Source organism: Aythya fuligula, chromosome 1, assembly GCF_009819795.1.
Source record: "Aythya fuligula isolate bAytFul2 chromosome 1, bAytFul2.pri, whole genome shotgun sequence".
In the NCBI taxonomy this organism is placed as follows: domain Eukaryota; kingdom Metazoa; phylum Chordata; class Aves; order Anseriformes; family Anatidae; genus Aythya; species Aythya fuligula.
This window is the reverse complement of record NC_045559.1, coordinates 88,538,576-88,551,696: the sequence shown is the minus strand read 5'-3', so window position 1 is coordinate 88,551,696 and position 13,121 is coordinate 88,538,576. Positions and strand designations below refer to the sequence as shown.

At 41.8% G+C, this 13,121-nt stretch overlaps 2 protein-coding genes across 3 annotated transcripts in view; one reads left to right on the top strand and one right to left on the bottom strand.

The window, feature by feature from the left end:
- The window catches only part of NME7 (NME/NM23 family member 7), a 93,124-nt gene extending 87,391 nt beyond the window's left edge, over window positions 1-5,733 (bottom strand). Inside the window, exon 1 of the mRNA XM_032184243.1 lies at window positions 5,663-5,733. Coding sequence (XP_032040134.1) covers window positions 5,663-5,665 — 3 coding nt within the window. The 5' untranslated portion in view covers window positions 5,666-5,733. The remainder of the gene's footprint in view (window positions 1-5,662) is intronic.
- Window positions 5,694-13,061, top strand: BLZF1 (basic leucine zipper nuclear factor 1). Of its 2 annotated transcripts, none has more exons than XM_032184219.1 (7): window positions 5,694-5,776; window positions 6,523-6,579; window positions 7,609-8,048; window positions 8,737-8,936; window positions 9,892-10,020; window positions 10,611-10,830; window positions 11,647-13,061. In XM_032184219.1, exons 2-7 carry the CDS (start codon window positions 6,561-6,563, stop codon window positions 11,830-11,832), a joined length of 1,194 nt encoding a protein of 397 aa, XP_032040110.1. In that variant the 5' UTR covers window positions 5,694-5,776; window positions 6,523-6,560; the 3' UTR covers window positions 11,833-13,061. The 2 variants fall into 2 exon arrangements, with proteins under 2 accessions (XP_032040110.1, XP_032040123.1); XM_032184232.1 differs by lacking the exon at window positions 5,694-5,776 and adding an exon at window positions 6,380-6,434.
- Window positions 13,062-13,121: the final 60 nt, after the last annotated feature.

The window sequence follows — 13,121 nt, the reverse complement described above, 5'->3', positions numbered from 1 at the left end:
GCAGGTTGCTTAGGCACCAGTGCACCTGGTTTCCACCTGTGTAAGGCCACAGGTGGACACAAAACAGTTTTGGAGGATTAGGCCAAGCACATTCATGAGGTAGGACCTTTAGTGATTACTCTTGGTGGCCACAGCTGTAGTTAAAGGTCGATGCTGATGGAAAAAGCCTCACGGCTCCAGGCTCACAGCAACAGGTATTCCTCATCATCTGTTTTTCACCTGTCAATGATTAGCAGAGCCCCCCACCTGGATATACAGAGCACTGCTAATCTTTAGGAACTCAGTCAAGCTGCTCAACTGAACAGCCCCAAACCACTTTTCAGAGACTCCCTATTCCCTCGGCTTAAATAAAATGGACACTACTGACTGAAAAGAGGAAGAAAAGTCAGGGGATGGCAAACACAACACACAAGACGGAGCTGAGACACTGGTGCCTTCTTGCTCAGCCAGCCAGAGAAAGGAGAGGGTGAGGGTGGCCCAACTACAGCCCATAGGGCCAGCAGGGGCCAGACTGCACAGGACGCATGCTGACAGCAAAACAGGCAAAGGACACAAGCTGAAACACGGGAAGTTCCAGTTACACAGTAGGATTTTTAATCCCATGGCATTTTTGGTCGGTCAGTTGGTTGGTTTTTTTAACCAAGACACTGGAACAGGCTGCCGGGAGGAGAGGATTTGAGATGTTCAGGACTCCTGTACCTGCTCCAATTAGACCTGTTTTGAGCAAGGGGCCAGACTGGATAACCCCAAGAGATCCCTTCCAACCCAAATGCCCATTCCATGATTTTTATTGTCAGTTTGGATGCTTCTTGCCCACAGGTAACACCCATCCTCCTGCACTCCTCCACGTCCTACACAGACCTGTTGGGTTCTTATAATAACCCAAGTCCAGATGTGCTTTCAACAAAATTAAAACCTCTGATACAACATCCTTCAGTATAAATTTTATCCACATGAAATCTGCCTGGAACAATTTTCTAAATAACCACTGTCTCTATCATCAAATCCCATTATTCCTTTATTACAAACTTTCAGTTGTCAACTTTTCTTTTCACTCCTGACAGTGGCTTACTGAGTTGTCCCTGAATTTCTTTGGTTTCTGGCAAAATAAAATAAAACAAACAAACCCATGTAATTAGAATGGATGTGCCAAAGTTATTAACAACTGCACCTATAATCTGAAGGATCCTGAGAGACAATTCTGGGAGATTAATATGGAATGTATCATTATGTAATGATACATTCATTAGATAACTAGATCACTTTGCCTTTCATGCTGTCAGCTACTTCAGACACATCAGTCAGAAGAGCTCTCACTGCATCTAAAATTACTGTTAGAGAGATGGCAACTCCTGCAAGCCACAGCCGAGAGTTGGCTGGAGTAGGAGGCAATTTATCCCATGGATTCTGAACCTGTCAACTTTATATATGCAGGGTGGTATTTTGTATAGCAAGTAATGCCACAAAGACGGCAGCATCAAACCCAAAACAATTCCTGGAACAATGTTTCACATTGCTCAGTCAAATATAGCTGCATTCTTTTAGCAGTTTTCATTTGGCTTGCACAGGCCCAAAATCCTGTTATTTTATCAGCTACATCTTCTGCCACGTGCATAGGCTGCCTTGCCCAAGAAGGAAATCAGCAATACTAAGAAACATTGGTTCAAAAAGAAACGCTATCGTACTTCTCATGCTTGTATAAGACTCACCATGCAATACAATGTTTTATTTTCCCTGCAATTAAATGCAGCAAGTGACAGCCATTAAGGAAACTGGTCTTTGCGGTTGTTTCTGTCATGCCAGCTTACAACAAAAAGACTCAGGCCACTTACTCTGCAGATGAAAAACCAGGGTAATCACCAGCTGGCACTCCAGTGAAACTGTCCCTTGTTTGAAGACCAAAGAAGTAAATCTTCTCAAACATTAAGGAAGTTTCTGGGAGAGGTTTTCATCTCCTCCACAAAAGTTTAAAAAAAGAAAATGATATTTTTTTTAAGGGCAACTGTTTTGCAACCAAAAGTACATAATTTGCAAATGACTAAAAGAAAAGTTACTCTATAAATGTGCCCTTGTTCAGGAAACTCTATTAAATGGGAAAGAGTTTTGTCTGTCTATATGTTCATCTCTGAATGACCACTCTTCACCAAATCATCCCATCTTACAAGCTAGTCCAGTATGGTTGAGATTACTGGTTCCCAAATGAAATTCCAGTAAACCAAGGTATACTCCACAACTGCCTCAGGAGCTGTATTGCCTTATAATGCCTTCAGCCGAAAACTTGATCACAACACGATAACGCTGGACCATGAGCAAGCTCACTGTGGTCAAGTTCTAGAAATGGCTGATTTGCTTCCTATTTTCTAAGATTCATTTCCAAAACACAAAGTCTTTTCCAGTGATGAATCAAAGATGTTTTTCAATCAAAGGTAGTTGGAAGCTCAAATTCCACTAACTGTGTGCCTGCACATCCACAAAACCAAAGCCGGATGACATCCAGATGACGTCCTATTAGACAAAGCCACACGTGCAAGACGGAAGTATTACTTGTCTGCTCTGCTATGAAAAGAGTCTTGGTGATGTACTCTGCAGCTGTGAGAGCTGCGGGGGCAAGAATAATGGTTTTAAAGAACAGAGGGAAACAAAAGCATGTAACTGCACCTCCAGACAGCCTAAGTGCGATAAGGCTCTGTATCTGTATGACCACTGCTTGCACGTAGAGTCCATTCTTCTCTGGCAAATGGTGGATTTCTACATCTGGAACTCTTTCAGGTGTCAGAGTGCAACAAACTCATTAATAAAAAGAAACAAACATTTTCAAGATGATGTTCCAGTATGTCTCTGCGTGTGATTACATCCAAGGCACCCCAAAAGAGTAACTGCTTCCAGCAGCCAGGCGAAACACCACCTCTGGAGAGGGAAACAAGTGAGATTCTCTCAGGGCATTTACTGCCGACAGTCCACAGCAGCCATATGTCACACATGCACACTCAAGATGCATCAGAGCTGATTTGAAATCCTGTCCACTGATGTCAACGAAAACTGCTTTCCAACAGCTAGCAGACAACTGCACGATGTTTCAAAACATTTCTCTTTTACCTTAGCTTCTCCCCCAGTTATGTGCCTGGTTTTACAACGCACCCAACCAAGTCTCCAGTGCACTGGCTCTGTGCAAGCCAAGTGTAAGGTCTAACACTAGTACACTGACCTGAAACAACTAAAAGTTACTATACTTTTCTTTCTGTGGCCATTATATGACTTAAAACTTTTTTCTTTTTTTTTTTTCTGAGTAGATATACGTGTTACAACTAATGTAATCATAATTCATAATTTATTCTACTGACTGTAAGTAACACAGTACCATGGGCCTACCAAGCTTTCCACCAGAATAGTCCTTGCTTTCAGAAACTAATTAGGTTCCTGAGGTTAAAACCTGGCTTGTAGAACAACACTTGAATTCCTTGGAAGGAGTCGTTCATTTTTTAATTCATGGTGTCTAAGAAAAGATGTTTTGAAAATGTTTGAGATGGATCAGGTGTATAAAGTCACTGTGCCCAAAAGTTTGGTAACTTATCTCTTTTTGTAACACATGAAATGTCAGAGAAAATCAAAAGAGCAGCCCATTACACTACAGGGAAAGAGAACAGACAATATATAATGAAGAGGAAACTGAAATACACTTCTTACTTCAGCACTTACCAAAGCAATTAAGCAGCTTATGACCAAAGAAGTAACACATTTGGTTTTAATCAGGGGACAGAGCTGCCAAACGGGGAGAGAAAGAACAGCTTGAAGAAGTTAGACGTACCCATGTTAGCATGTAAAATGGTCCTTGATGTACCACCAAGACCAGCCAAAGAAACCTCAAAACACTCTTATTTCTGAGCACACCTAGAGAAAGGCCACCAGTCCCTGCAGGAGGATGAGGCTGGGACAGCTGCCTCACTGCTGCCTTTGGAAGACAACGGAATGAGTTATTAAATGGAGAACTGTTGAGCATCTAAGACAATTATGATAATAAAAAGCAGAAAATGTTAACGTGTCAACAACAAATCCTATCACATCTAGTTTCTAGTTGCACAGTAACTGACCTAATTGAGTAAAGAAGTCACTGATGTGACACACTTGGCTTTGATAGGACTTTTAATCCAAGACATACCACATTCTGACAAGCAGAGTAGGAAATCACAGCCTGAATTAAAGAGCAGTTCTGACTGCTGGATGCAAAAGCAATTAGGAATACTTCACTTGCAAACTGGCAGATGATTTCAGGTGGAGTCCCGAAATGGCCTGTCCCACATCTAGTTTTATTTCATATTTTATTTCAGTGTTACACTGACAATGAAACAGAGGAGGTGCACATTCAGAATCTGGGCTCACAATAGGCTGGGAGAGACTGCAGCTTGGTGAATAGAAGCAGAATTCAAAGTGATTAGCTGAGAAATGGTCTGAAATTCTATAGAGGCCAATTACTACAATGATGATCAAGAAAATAAATTCAAATACCTGGGGAAATACTAGCCAGACAGCAAAAAGACAGGAAAAATCTGAAAGTTACAGAAGATCGCAGTTCAACAGGAGAATGCAGCCAGGAAAGAAGAGAAAAATGTGGCTAATTTGCCACTGAATATCTAAGACATAAGAAACAAGAATTTTATGCTGGTCAGCGGCAGTGAAACCTCAGTTGGCGTACAGTATGCAGATTAAACACCACATTTAGAGAAAATTGCAGACAGAAAAAATCCAAAGTTTAAACATATGTGATCAATAGGAAAATACTAAGAGAACAAAGTCTGTTTAGTGTAGAGTAACGTGAAAAGACAGAATAGTGAAGTAATAATCTTCAAGTTCTTTTGCATGTAACAGACAAAAATGGGTTATCTTTATGCCTGCCATGTATAGAACTAGTAACCACTGGCATCAGCTGCAATGAGGAATGTATAAGGAAAAAAATACAAACAGTAACTATAAAAATCATTAAGTAATGGAGCTATGTCAGGACATCAGGAAGTCCCTGTCATTGAAGGCTTTTCCAAACAAGTTAAACAAAATCACTATGGAAAGTATCGTTAGAGATAGCTGTAGGATTCAACACCACTTTAATGGATCGGTTAACTGGTGTCACCTCAGCTGCAAAGGTTAGAAACACATCATATTTAACGTGAAACAGCTATGATATGCACTCTGTACCTAGGTGGCATCTGCATAAACTCAGAAAGCGGGACTTCTGCTGACACGGGTAAATACAAAAAGGGCCTTTTTGCGTAATTTAGCCTGGATTCAGCAGAAGCCCTGTGTGTGGAAGCGAGCTGCGGTGCCCCTGATGAAGCAGCAGGCGCTGATGCCGAGCGTGGGTGCTGGAGCAGCAGGGACAGACCCCAGCTGCGTGAGGGCCGGATGGGGCTCTGGGCAGCCCGGTCCGGTGGGGGGGGTGTCCCTGCCACGGCCGGGGCTGGGGTTAGGCCTTTGGGGTCCCTCCAACCGCGCCCACCGCGACCCTACAGCCCCACCGCCCCCCTGAGGAACCGCAACGCCCAGCGGGGAGACGTGTTTCCGCCTAAAACCCGCTGCCGGCCTTCCGCTGCGTCCCCTAACCCCAATCCCAGTCCTAATCCCAGTCCCAATCCCAATCCCATCCCAATCCCATCCCCAGCCGGGCGCTCACCATGGCGCTGCCGCCTGCCCCCGCCGTTCCCTAGCAACCGCGGCCCTGCCCCGCGGCCGGAAGCGGAAGCTGAGGCGGGCGCTGGCGGAGCCGGGCGCGGGGCTGCCGCCGACGGTAACGGCCGCGGTGGGGGGGGGGGGGGAGAAACGGCGGCCGTTGGGGTCGGGTTCGAATTCGAATTCGAAGCTGGATTCGGATCCGGATCGGGACCCGGGCCCGTCACCGTCTCGCCGTGACGGCTTCGTACCCTGGCTTAGCTGGGGGCGGCGGGAGCCCCGGGAGGGGAGGGGAGGCTGCGCTTCTGCTTTCCTCGTTTTCCGTCATTTTCTGTGTTTCTTTACCTTTTTTTTACCCCTCCCAACGCATCCCGGGGCCTGGGAAGCTGGCAGGGGCCTGCTCCCTGCCACCAGCGCCGTGTCGGAGCCGTCAGTCCCTCCCCTCTTGTCCGCCCCGAGCACAGCGCGGATTTGGCTTTTTTCCCTGGTGATTTCAGGCTGTCTGTGCGTGCCCCTCAGGCTGTGCTGCGGGGCTGTGGTACTGTCACGGGAGTTTGAGGGGTGGAGGTCGAGCAGCAAGAGCTGGGAGGTCAAGTTCAGTGAAAGAAGCAAATGCTGGAAGCTGCGTGGCCTTCCTTTAGCTCTTCTGGGTCCTGCAGTGTTTTTTCTGCTCACTTATTTTTAATTTGTTTTGTTGTGTTTTTTTCCCCTTATAAGTTACAACTTCCAGCTCATGGCAAAGAGCGTTATCAGCGTGCCTGAACTGAACTTTCAAGGTTGTACTAGAAAATAGGGTAACCCAACGTTAACCATCGGTGCTATCTCGCTAAAGATTTTTTTTTTTCCTTCTTTTCCTCTCCTCAGATTCATGTAGTTAAGAAGAACTGAGTGCTAAAGAGAAAATGACATCCCTAGAAAAAGGTAGGTGGTTCACGTGATGTCTAAGCAGACTGGGTTACAAGTACTTTAACCTGAATTCTAAAGGCTTATTCCCTTTATTTAGCTGTTAGGAAACAGTTGTGTGGCCTCATTGCTGCAGTGAAAAACAAAGAGCTGCCCGGATGGGGCAGTTAATGCAATGGGTTTTCGTAATCTAGTTTTGTATGGAAAACCAAATCTGTCACTTGTTTTTACGGTTGTCTGTCAGTCCTACTGTGGTCTTTACAACCTGGTGGTACTGATTCAACCCACTTGAAAATTGGGCAGTGTAACGGCACCACTGCGGTATTTTTGAAATTTTGGATAGAGGATGCAGACACGTGTTACCGCCCACAGTTTGAGAAGTAACAGCAGCATGTGTAGCTGTGTTGTAAGACACTTTCCTGCCTTTACCCATTGTGAGGAAACTTTAATATTTAACTCAACTGAAAACTTGGTGAACTTCAGTAAAATGAATGTCAGTGACTGTTATGTTTACTTGGCAATCTAGACCAGATTGCAGCCTCGCTGGGAGTACTGGAGGCCATTGATTAGAAATGAAGTGAAACTGACTCGTTCACAATTAAAACGTACAGCAGATAGTACTTTAAACCTCTTAAACTTCTTATGGCATTAGTAGCTATGTAGCTAGTAGCTGCTTTTTATTGTTGCTTTTAAAATAGGCCTGCTCTCATTCTGTCAAGCTCCCAAAATGTGAAGTTTGCTGTCAGCCTATAGGTAACGTTGTCACGATTTTTTTTCCTTACTAGTTCTTTATCATGTCTGCATCTACCCAATCTTGTATGGCATCCCAGAATTAATACAATTCAGATCAATGATTTTGTCTTAATGAGCAATACACACTTAAGTAATGACTTCCTAGATCCTAACTTGTGCTGTATAGGACTATTTTAAACGTGCAGTGTAAAATGAAAATCTCCACCTTTAGAGTAAATAAAGGGAAGAGTTGCAATGAAACCATAACGAAATGAAAGGTGGTAAACTTCTCCTTCCACTCTTTCTGAATTTTAGTTGACTATGCCTCGTCACCCATCCGAGGACCTGGAGATGGCATGGAAACAGAGCAGACGGCTGAATCAGTGGAAGCAAGCACTGGAGCCAACACTACAAACCATGTCATCCACCACAGCCCACAGAAAAAGACAGTCTCTTCGCTGAGTCCCGGAGTTCTGCAGCTAGGGAAAATACACGCTGATAAATCAGTAGAGATCGAAGCTATGCGTATACTAGTCCCAAAAGCAGCTATCACCCATGTTGTTCCAACTAAAAATGCTAAAGTAGCTAAATCAGTGGGACATAAAGGAGATCTGTTCCATCAGTCGGATGGCACTGTAGATCCCAAGAAAGAACAGACAGAGTTGAAAAATGCACTTGAAAAGCTAAAGAATTCAGAAAAGCGGTTGTTACAGGATAAAGAAGGTCTCTCTAATCAGCTTCGTATACAGACAGAGGTAAGAAATGAAAGGTTTGTGTTTTTTTTTCCTCACACACAGATGAGCAGCTCTGGTTTATTTAGACAGTTTGTGAATAAAATCAAAGCTAACTGCTGTGACACTGTAGCCTTGAAACAAAAAGTTTTCCTTTTGAGCTTATCAGCTAAAATATGGAGTAAAAGTGCAACTGAGGACTCCAGTAGGGCTTCTCTGTCAGCAGATAAAAGTATCAAAGGCACAAAGCTGGGAGAAACACACTAGAGAGCTGCAGGGAAATGTATCTTTCATGAGAAAAGTCTTTACTCCTCAACCCAACTGCTAAGTAAAAAATGTTACCGTAGAAAGGGGGATTGTAACTTTCAAAAGTAATAAATGGATGTCTTGTTTCCTCCTTTGCTATCTTAACTGAGTCAGGACTTGAACGCTGCGGAAACTTTCTTTGTTTCTTGTAGCAGATTTTCATTCTTCCTCTTTGAACACTGTTAAAATTTAAGCAAGAAAGTGTTAACATGTATTAGTCTTAAAAATGTATGGCTTACTGAAGTGTATTGTGAGGCTTAATATACTCTGCTTTGGGTAGATCCCATGCTGGAAGGAGGAAGGCAACTTACAGTTTGGTATTTGCAGTAAGTTGTGCTGCATTCAGAAAGCAGAAGGTGTTTCAACCTTCTTTTGGTAATAATAAGATAGTTTGGTCTAATTCTAGGTGAATCGGGAGCTGAAGAAATTGCTTGTTGCTTCTGTTGGGGATGACCTGCAGTATCACTTTGAACGGATGGCTCGTGAGAAAAATCAGCTTATCCTAGAAAACGAAGTCTTGGGCCGGAATATGTCTCAGTTGTCTGAACAACTGGAGCGCATGTCTATACAGTGCGATGTGTGGCGAAGCAAATTCCTAGCGAGCAGGTATTCCTTCTCACAGAACTGTTACAGCAGCATTTTGCTTTAGTCTTTTAATTCACACACCCACTGCAACGCCTGCGGGTGTTCTTATTTATATATGCAGAGCCGCAACAGCTATAAGACACTTACTATGAAGTTTCAGTCTCTTCGAAGATATAAAGAAAGTAAACTCCTTGTAAGTCTAAATAATTCTGCCTTTCAAAGGTAGTAGAGTGGGTCCTAACACTCCTAAAATCTTAACTCCACTTCTTGTCAATGTAGTAAGACATGTCCAGTATAGGGTTTAAAAATATCTTCCAGGACAGCTGTCTTGACTCATCTATTTTTTTCCGCAAATAATCCCCATAAAATAATAAATTTGTGGAGAAGTTGATTTGATAAACTTTTACAGCGATTCAGGGATCTACTGGGAACAGCAGAAAGTGGAAAAGGAGGAAGATCTCTTCTTTAAATACTCGTGTTACTAAGAACCCTACTGATACTTCTCTAACCGTATGCTAATGGGTAGCAAGAGTCAGGAGCAAATCTTAAACTGGTCTGAATGTCAAAATCTCCTTGGACTTTTAACTTGCTAGGTGTAGTTGATTTACCAGATCGGCAAATGGCATCATATGATTTTAATCTTCTACTGTAGCCATGTATAACTCGCTAAATTTTAATTAGTGATGTTTAATGCATATTGTGGAAAAGCCTTACTGCTTCAAAGAGACTGTAATAGAATAGTCTCCTTCATTTAAGTTGCTGGTATTTAGCAGTTTTGTCATAGAGTGAATGGTAAGTAGCCGTAGCCATCTTACATGTCCTTAGTAATTATGTTGATATAGGCCCTGAGTGGCAGGGAAGGAAGAGGAACAGCAGCTTAATCCTTAGTTTGAGCTGATTAAATACTGTCTGTCGTAGAGTTAAGGTGACTTTGAAACTGCTCACTTAAATTACTGATTGGAAATTTCTTCTGCAGGGTTATGGCCGATGAGCTAACCAATACCAGAGCAATTCTTCAGCGTCAAACGCGGGATGCACAGAGCGCAATCCAGGATCTGCTGAATGAACGCGATCAGTTCCGTCAAGAAATGATTGAGACACAAAAGTATGATCTTTCTAATCCAGATTACCTCTCTGCAAGCTTTCATTTCTTTCAGTTTATTATGGGCTGGAGAAGAATCAAATAGATTTCCTCTGTTCCTGTGATATTTAACAACAACAACATGCTGATGGATAGTGTAGTTGCTTTTTAATCTTGGAACTGAAATATCCAGAGTAGCATTAATTCTTACTGCAGCATTCCCTGGAGGTGTGAGTTCTCAGGGGTCGTATACTGGGGAACTGATACCTCTCAGATACTGACCTCCTGTATTTAATCGCTTACTGTCTTGACTTCAAGTCTCCTCTGTCTCCTTCCAAAGCATACAGATTCTTCTACCTGTATTGACTTCTTAATGCTTATCCAGACAGATATCAAATAAGTTTCACTGGTATTAAAATTCTGTATTGGTGATGCATGGCCGTTGAGAATAGCCTCTTTGCTTCCTTGTTTAAATAGTAAACCTTCTTTGGTGGACATTTTGACTTGTGCAGTAAGTTTTGGGAAGAGACAATTCCTCTGAAGCGTGCTGTTTGCTGACAGTATGCTTTTTTTAAAAAAAAAAAAAAACACAAATTTTTTTCCTTTCTGTGCAGGTTGCTGGAGGAGCTGATGGTTTCTCTTCAGTGGGGGAGACAGCAGACATACTACCCCAGTGCCCAACCATACACTACAACAGAGCTAGCAACTGTGAACTGTAAGCTAGCCAAAGCTGTAAGCTCACATCTTCTTGGAAATGTTGGAACTAGCAGTCCAAAAAAGACTTCAACAGCTGTGGAGTTTTGCAATACCCCTGCTGAGAAAATGGCTGAAAGGGTAAGAACCCTTCATGTATCTCCATCTGTCATCACAGCACTGGGTTGTGTTGCCATAAAGCAAGACTTTTCTTTCTGCAAACTACTTAATATCTTATTTAAAAGCTACACCCAAGGGAAACATGCAATGGAGCTTTTTGTTTGATATTTAAAAAACAAATCTGGAAGAATAAGCAGGACAACATAATACGTACTGTTTTCTTTTACTGTCCATAGCACCACAAATGATTGTGTCAAAATTTGTTTAGACTTAGTGTGTCAGGAGAAAGCCAACTGAAAATATTTAAGTTTAAAAAATGATAGGGAGAAGAGATCTAACTCAGGTAGGAATAAATCATACTACTTCAGGAGTAGTTTCTGTTGCCCTAAAAACAGTATTGTTGAAGGTGGGAGGAAACACAGAGAGAAGCTGTATCTCTTCCAAGATAGGGTTCCACTACAAAAAAGCTTGATGTTTAAATAACAAACTAGACTAACAGTCTAGTCTGGAAGTAGTTGAAATTTAGCAGCAGAAGGCTCACAGTACCTAGTTTTTTTATGTATGTATATTGGCCTCACTTATTTTTGCTCAACTAAGCTCAAGAGTTCTGTTATTCTCAAAATCATACCTTGAATTTTGATTGATATTACTAATTCATAAACAGTACTTAATGCTTTTATATTGAGAGTCTGGATAGATGGCCATTTTTTAGTTTTAAATTTAAAATAAAGCTGAAAAACTCTGCTTTTGAGCAGAAATCCTTCCTAGCTGTCACAGAACGATAACTCTTATTAACCTTAATAGATACATTTTCATTCTCAGCTTTTCCATCTTTAGGTTTTACGTGTACTGGATCCAGCTGCCTGTACAGAAACATCAGCAGAAGCTTCCTTTTCTGAGACTTCTCCATCTTCCTTCCTTTCCACAAAGAAGAATATTGGAAGGTTTCATCCTTACACAAGATACGAAGATATAACTTTCAATTGTTGCAATCACTGTCAAGGGGAGCTGATAGCCCTTTAAAAACACAGCAAACGCAACTGCACATGCACTCTTTCTGAAGAATAACACTAGTTGATGTTCAGCAGGCTTCCTTTTTCCTGTTTCTTTCCATAGGGGCGCATTTAAAATTGGAAATCCTGCACTTTCTGCTTCTCTGCCACTTGAAGTCAGGGACTGACAGGACTTCCTTAGCCTATGAAATACTTCTACTGTTTTTCAGTCTGAAAAGCTACTTATTTCCTTCTACAAAGGCAAGACCAAAATGTTATGCTGGTCCAAGTTGTAGAACATAGAGATCCCCTTGATTAGTTGAGGTTTACAGTCTCATTAACAAATCTTAATGAATCTCTCGTTAGAGGGAGACAAAAGCATAAGCTATACCAAAGTAAATGAAGTATTATATGGTAAAATAATAATATAAAAATCAAAAGACAATGGAATACAGTCGGCTCCATGTTTTTTTAATATTATTCAAAGTGAGGAACTGACCTCAAGTCTATGTTCAGCCTTTTAAATTTAGTAATATAAAGGAGTGTGTGCAATGAGGCTTTACAGCTGTAAGCTCTGAAAGAGCATATGCAGTATTGCTGCCCTCCTCATATGGAGAAGGGAAAAAGAGCTTGGATGAGCTCTATCTATAATATATAAAAGGACCTGGCTTTAAATGGATTCTAGAAAATGGGGGAAGGGAGAGGGGTGATAAAATGATGCCTTTTCCATCTATTTCAGCTTCCAGAGCCAAGCTGTTAGGTAGCTGAACCTCAGCAAAGAAAGTCTGATGTAGCTCCTTTAGTACACAGTGCTGAAACCTGACCTAGCATTAAGAACTCAGTCCTTGCCCAAAGTCTTCCTGGATGTTACAGGAGGCTGATAGTAAGCACTAAGTTTGCACAAGTACTAATAAAAAAAAGTATTTTTACTTTTATGATTTTATTTTCTTGATGTTGGTTCAAAGAGATAGTCCAGCAGATAATCTGCTGAATCCAAAGAAGCCTATTCAAATTTAAGTTGCACATGTAGAGGAAATTTAGGAGGACGCAAATACACATTTTGATCTGTTTTCTCTCCCATATTTATCATATGTAGTTGTCTAGTTAGGAGAAAGGGTTTCTACAATGGCTGCCTTCCCCCAGTTTTTCTTTAAATCTCATACCATGCTCAGAGTATGTAAGTTACAAATTCCTACTGTTTCTGGCCATGCTTTGGGTTGCATGAAGAAAACTACAATAAACTTTCTTTGCTTACTTTAACGTTACAGTTTTGGATTTAATACAGCTGTATCTTTGACCCTGCCTTCCTTTGATTTCATC

What these genes read in the sequence shown, in the direction of transcription:
- BLZF1 (XM_032184219.1), top strand. An exon ending in AGCTTCGTATACAGACAGAG is followed by an intron (nt 8,049 to 8,736) that starts GTAAGAAATGAA and finishes GTCTAATTCTAG; the next exon opens with GTGAATCGGGAGCTGAAGAA. An exon ending in GAAATGATTGAGACACAAAA is followed by an intron (nt 10,021 to 10,610) that starts GTATGATCTTTC and finishes CTTTCTGTGCAG; the next exon opens with GTTGCTGGAGGAGCTGATGG.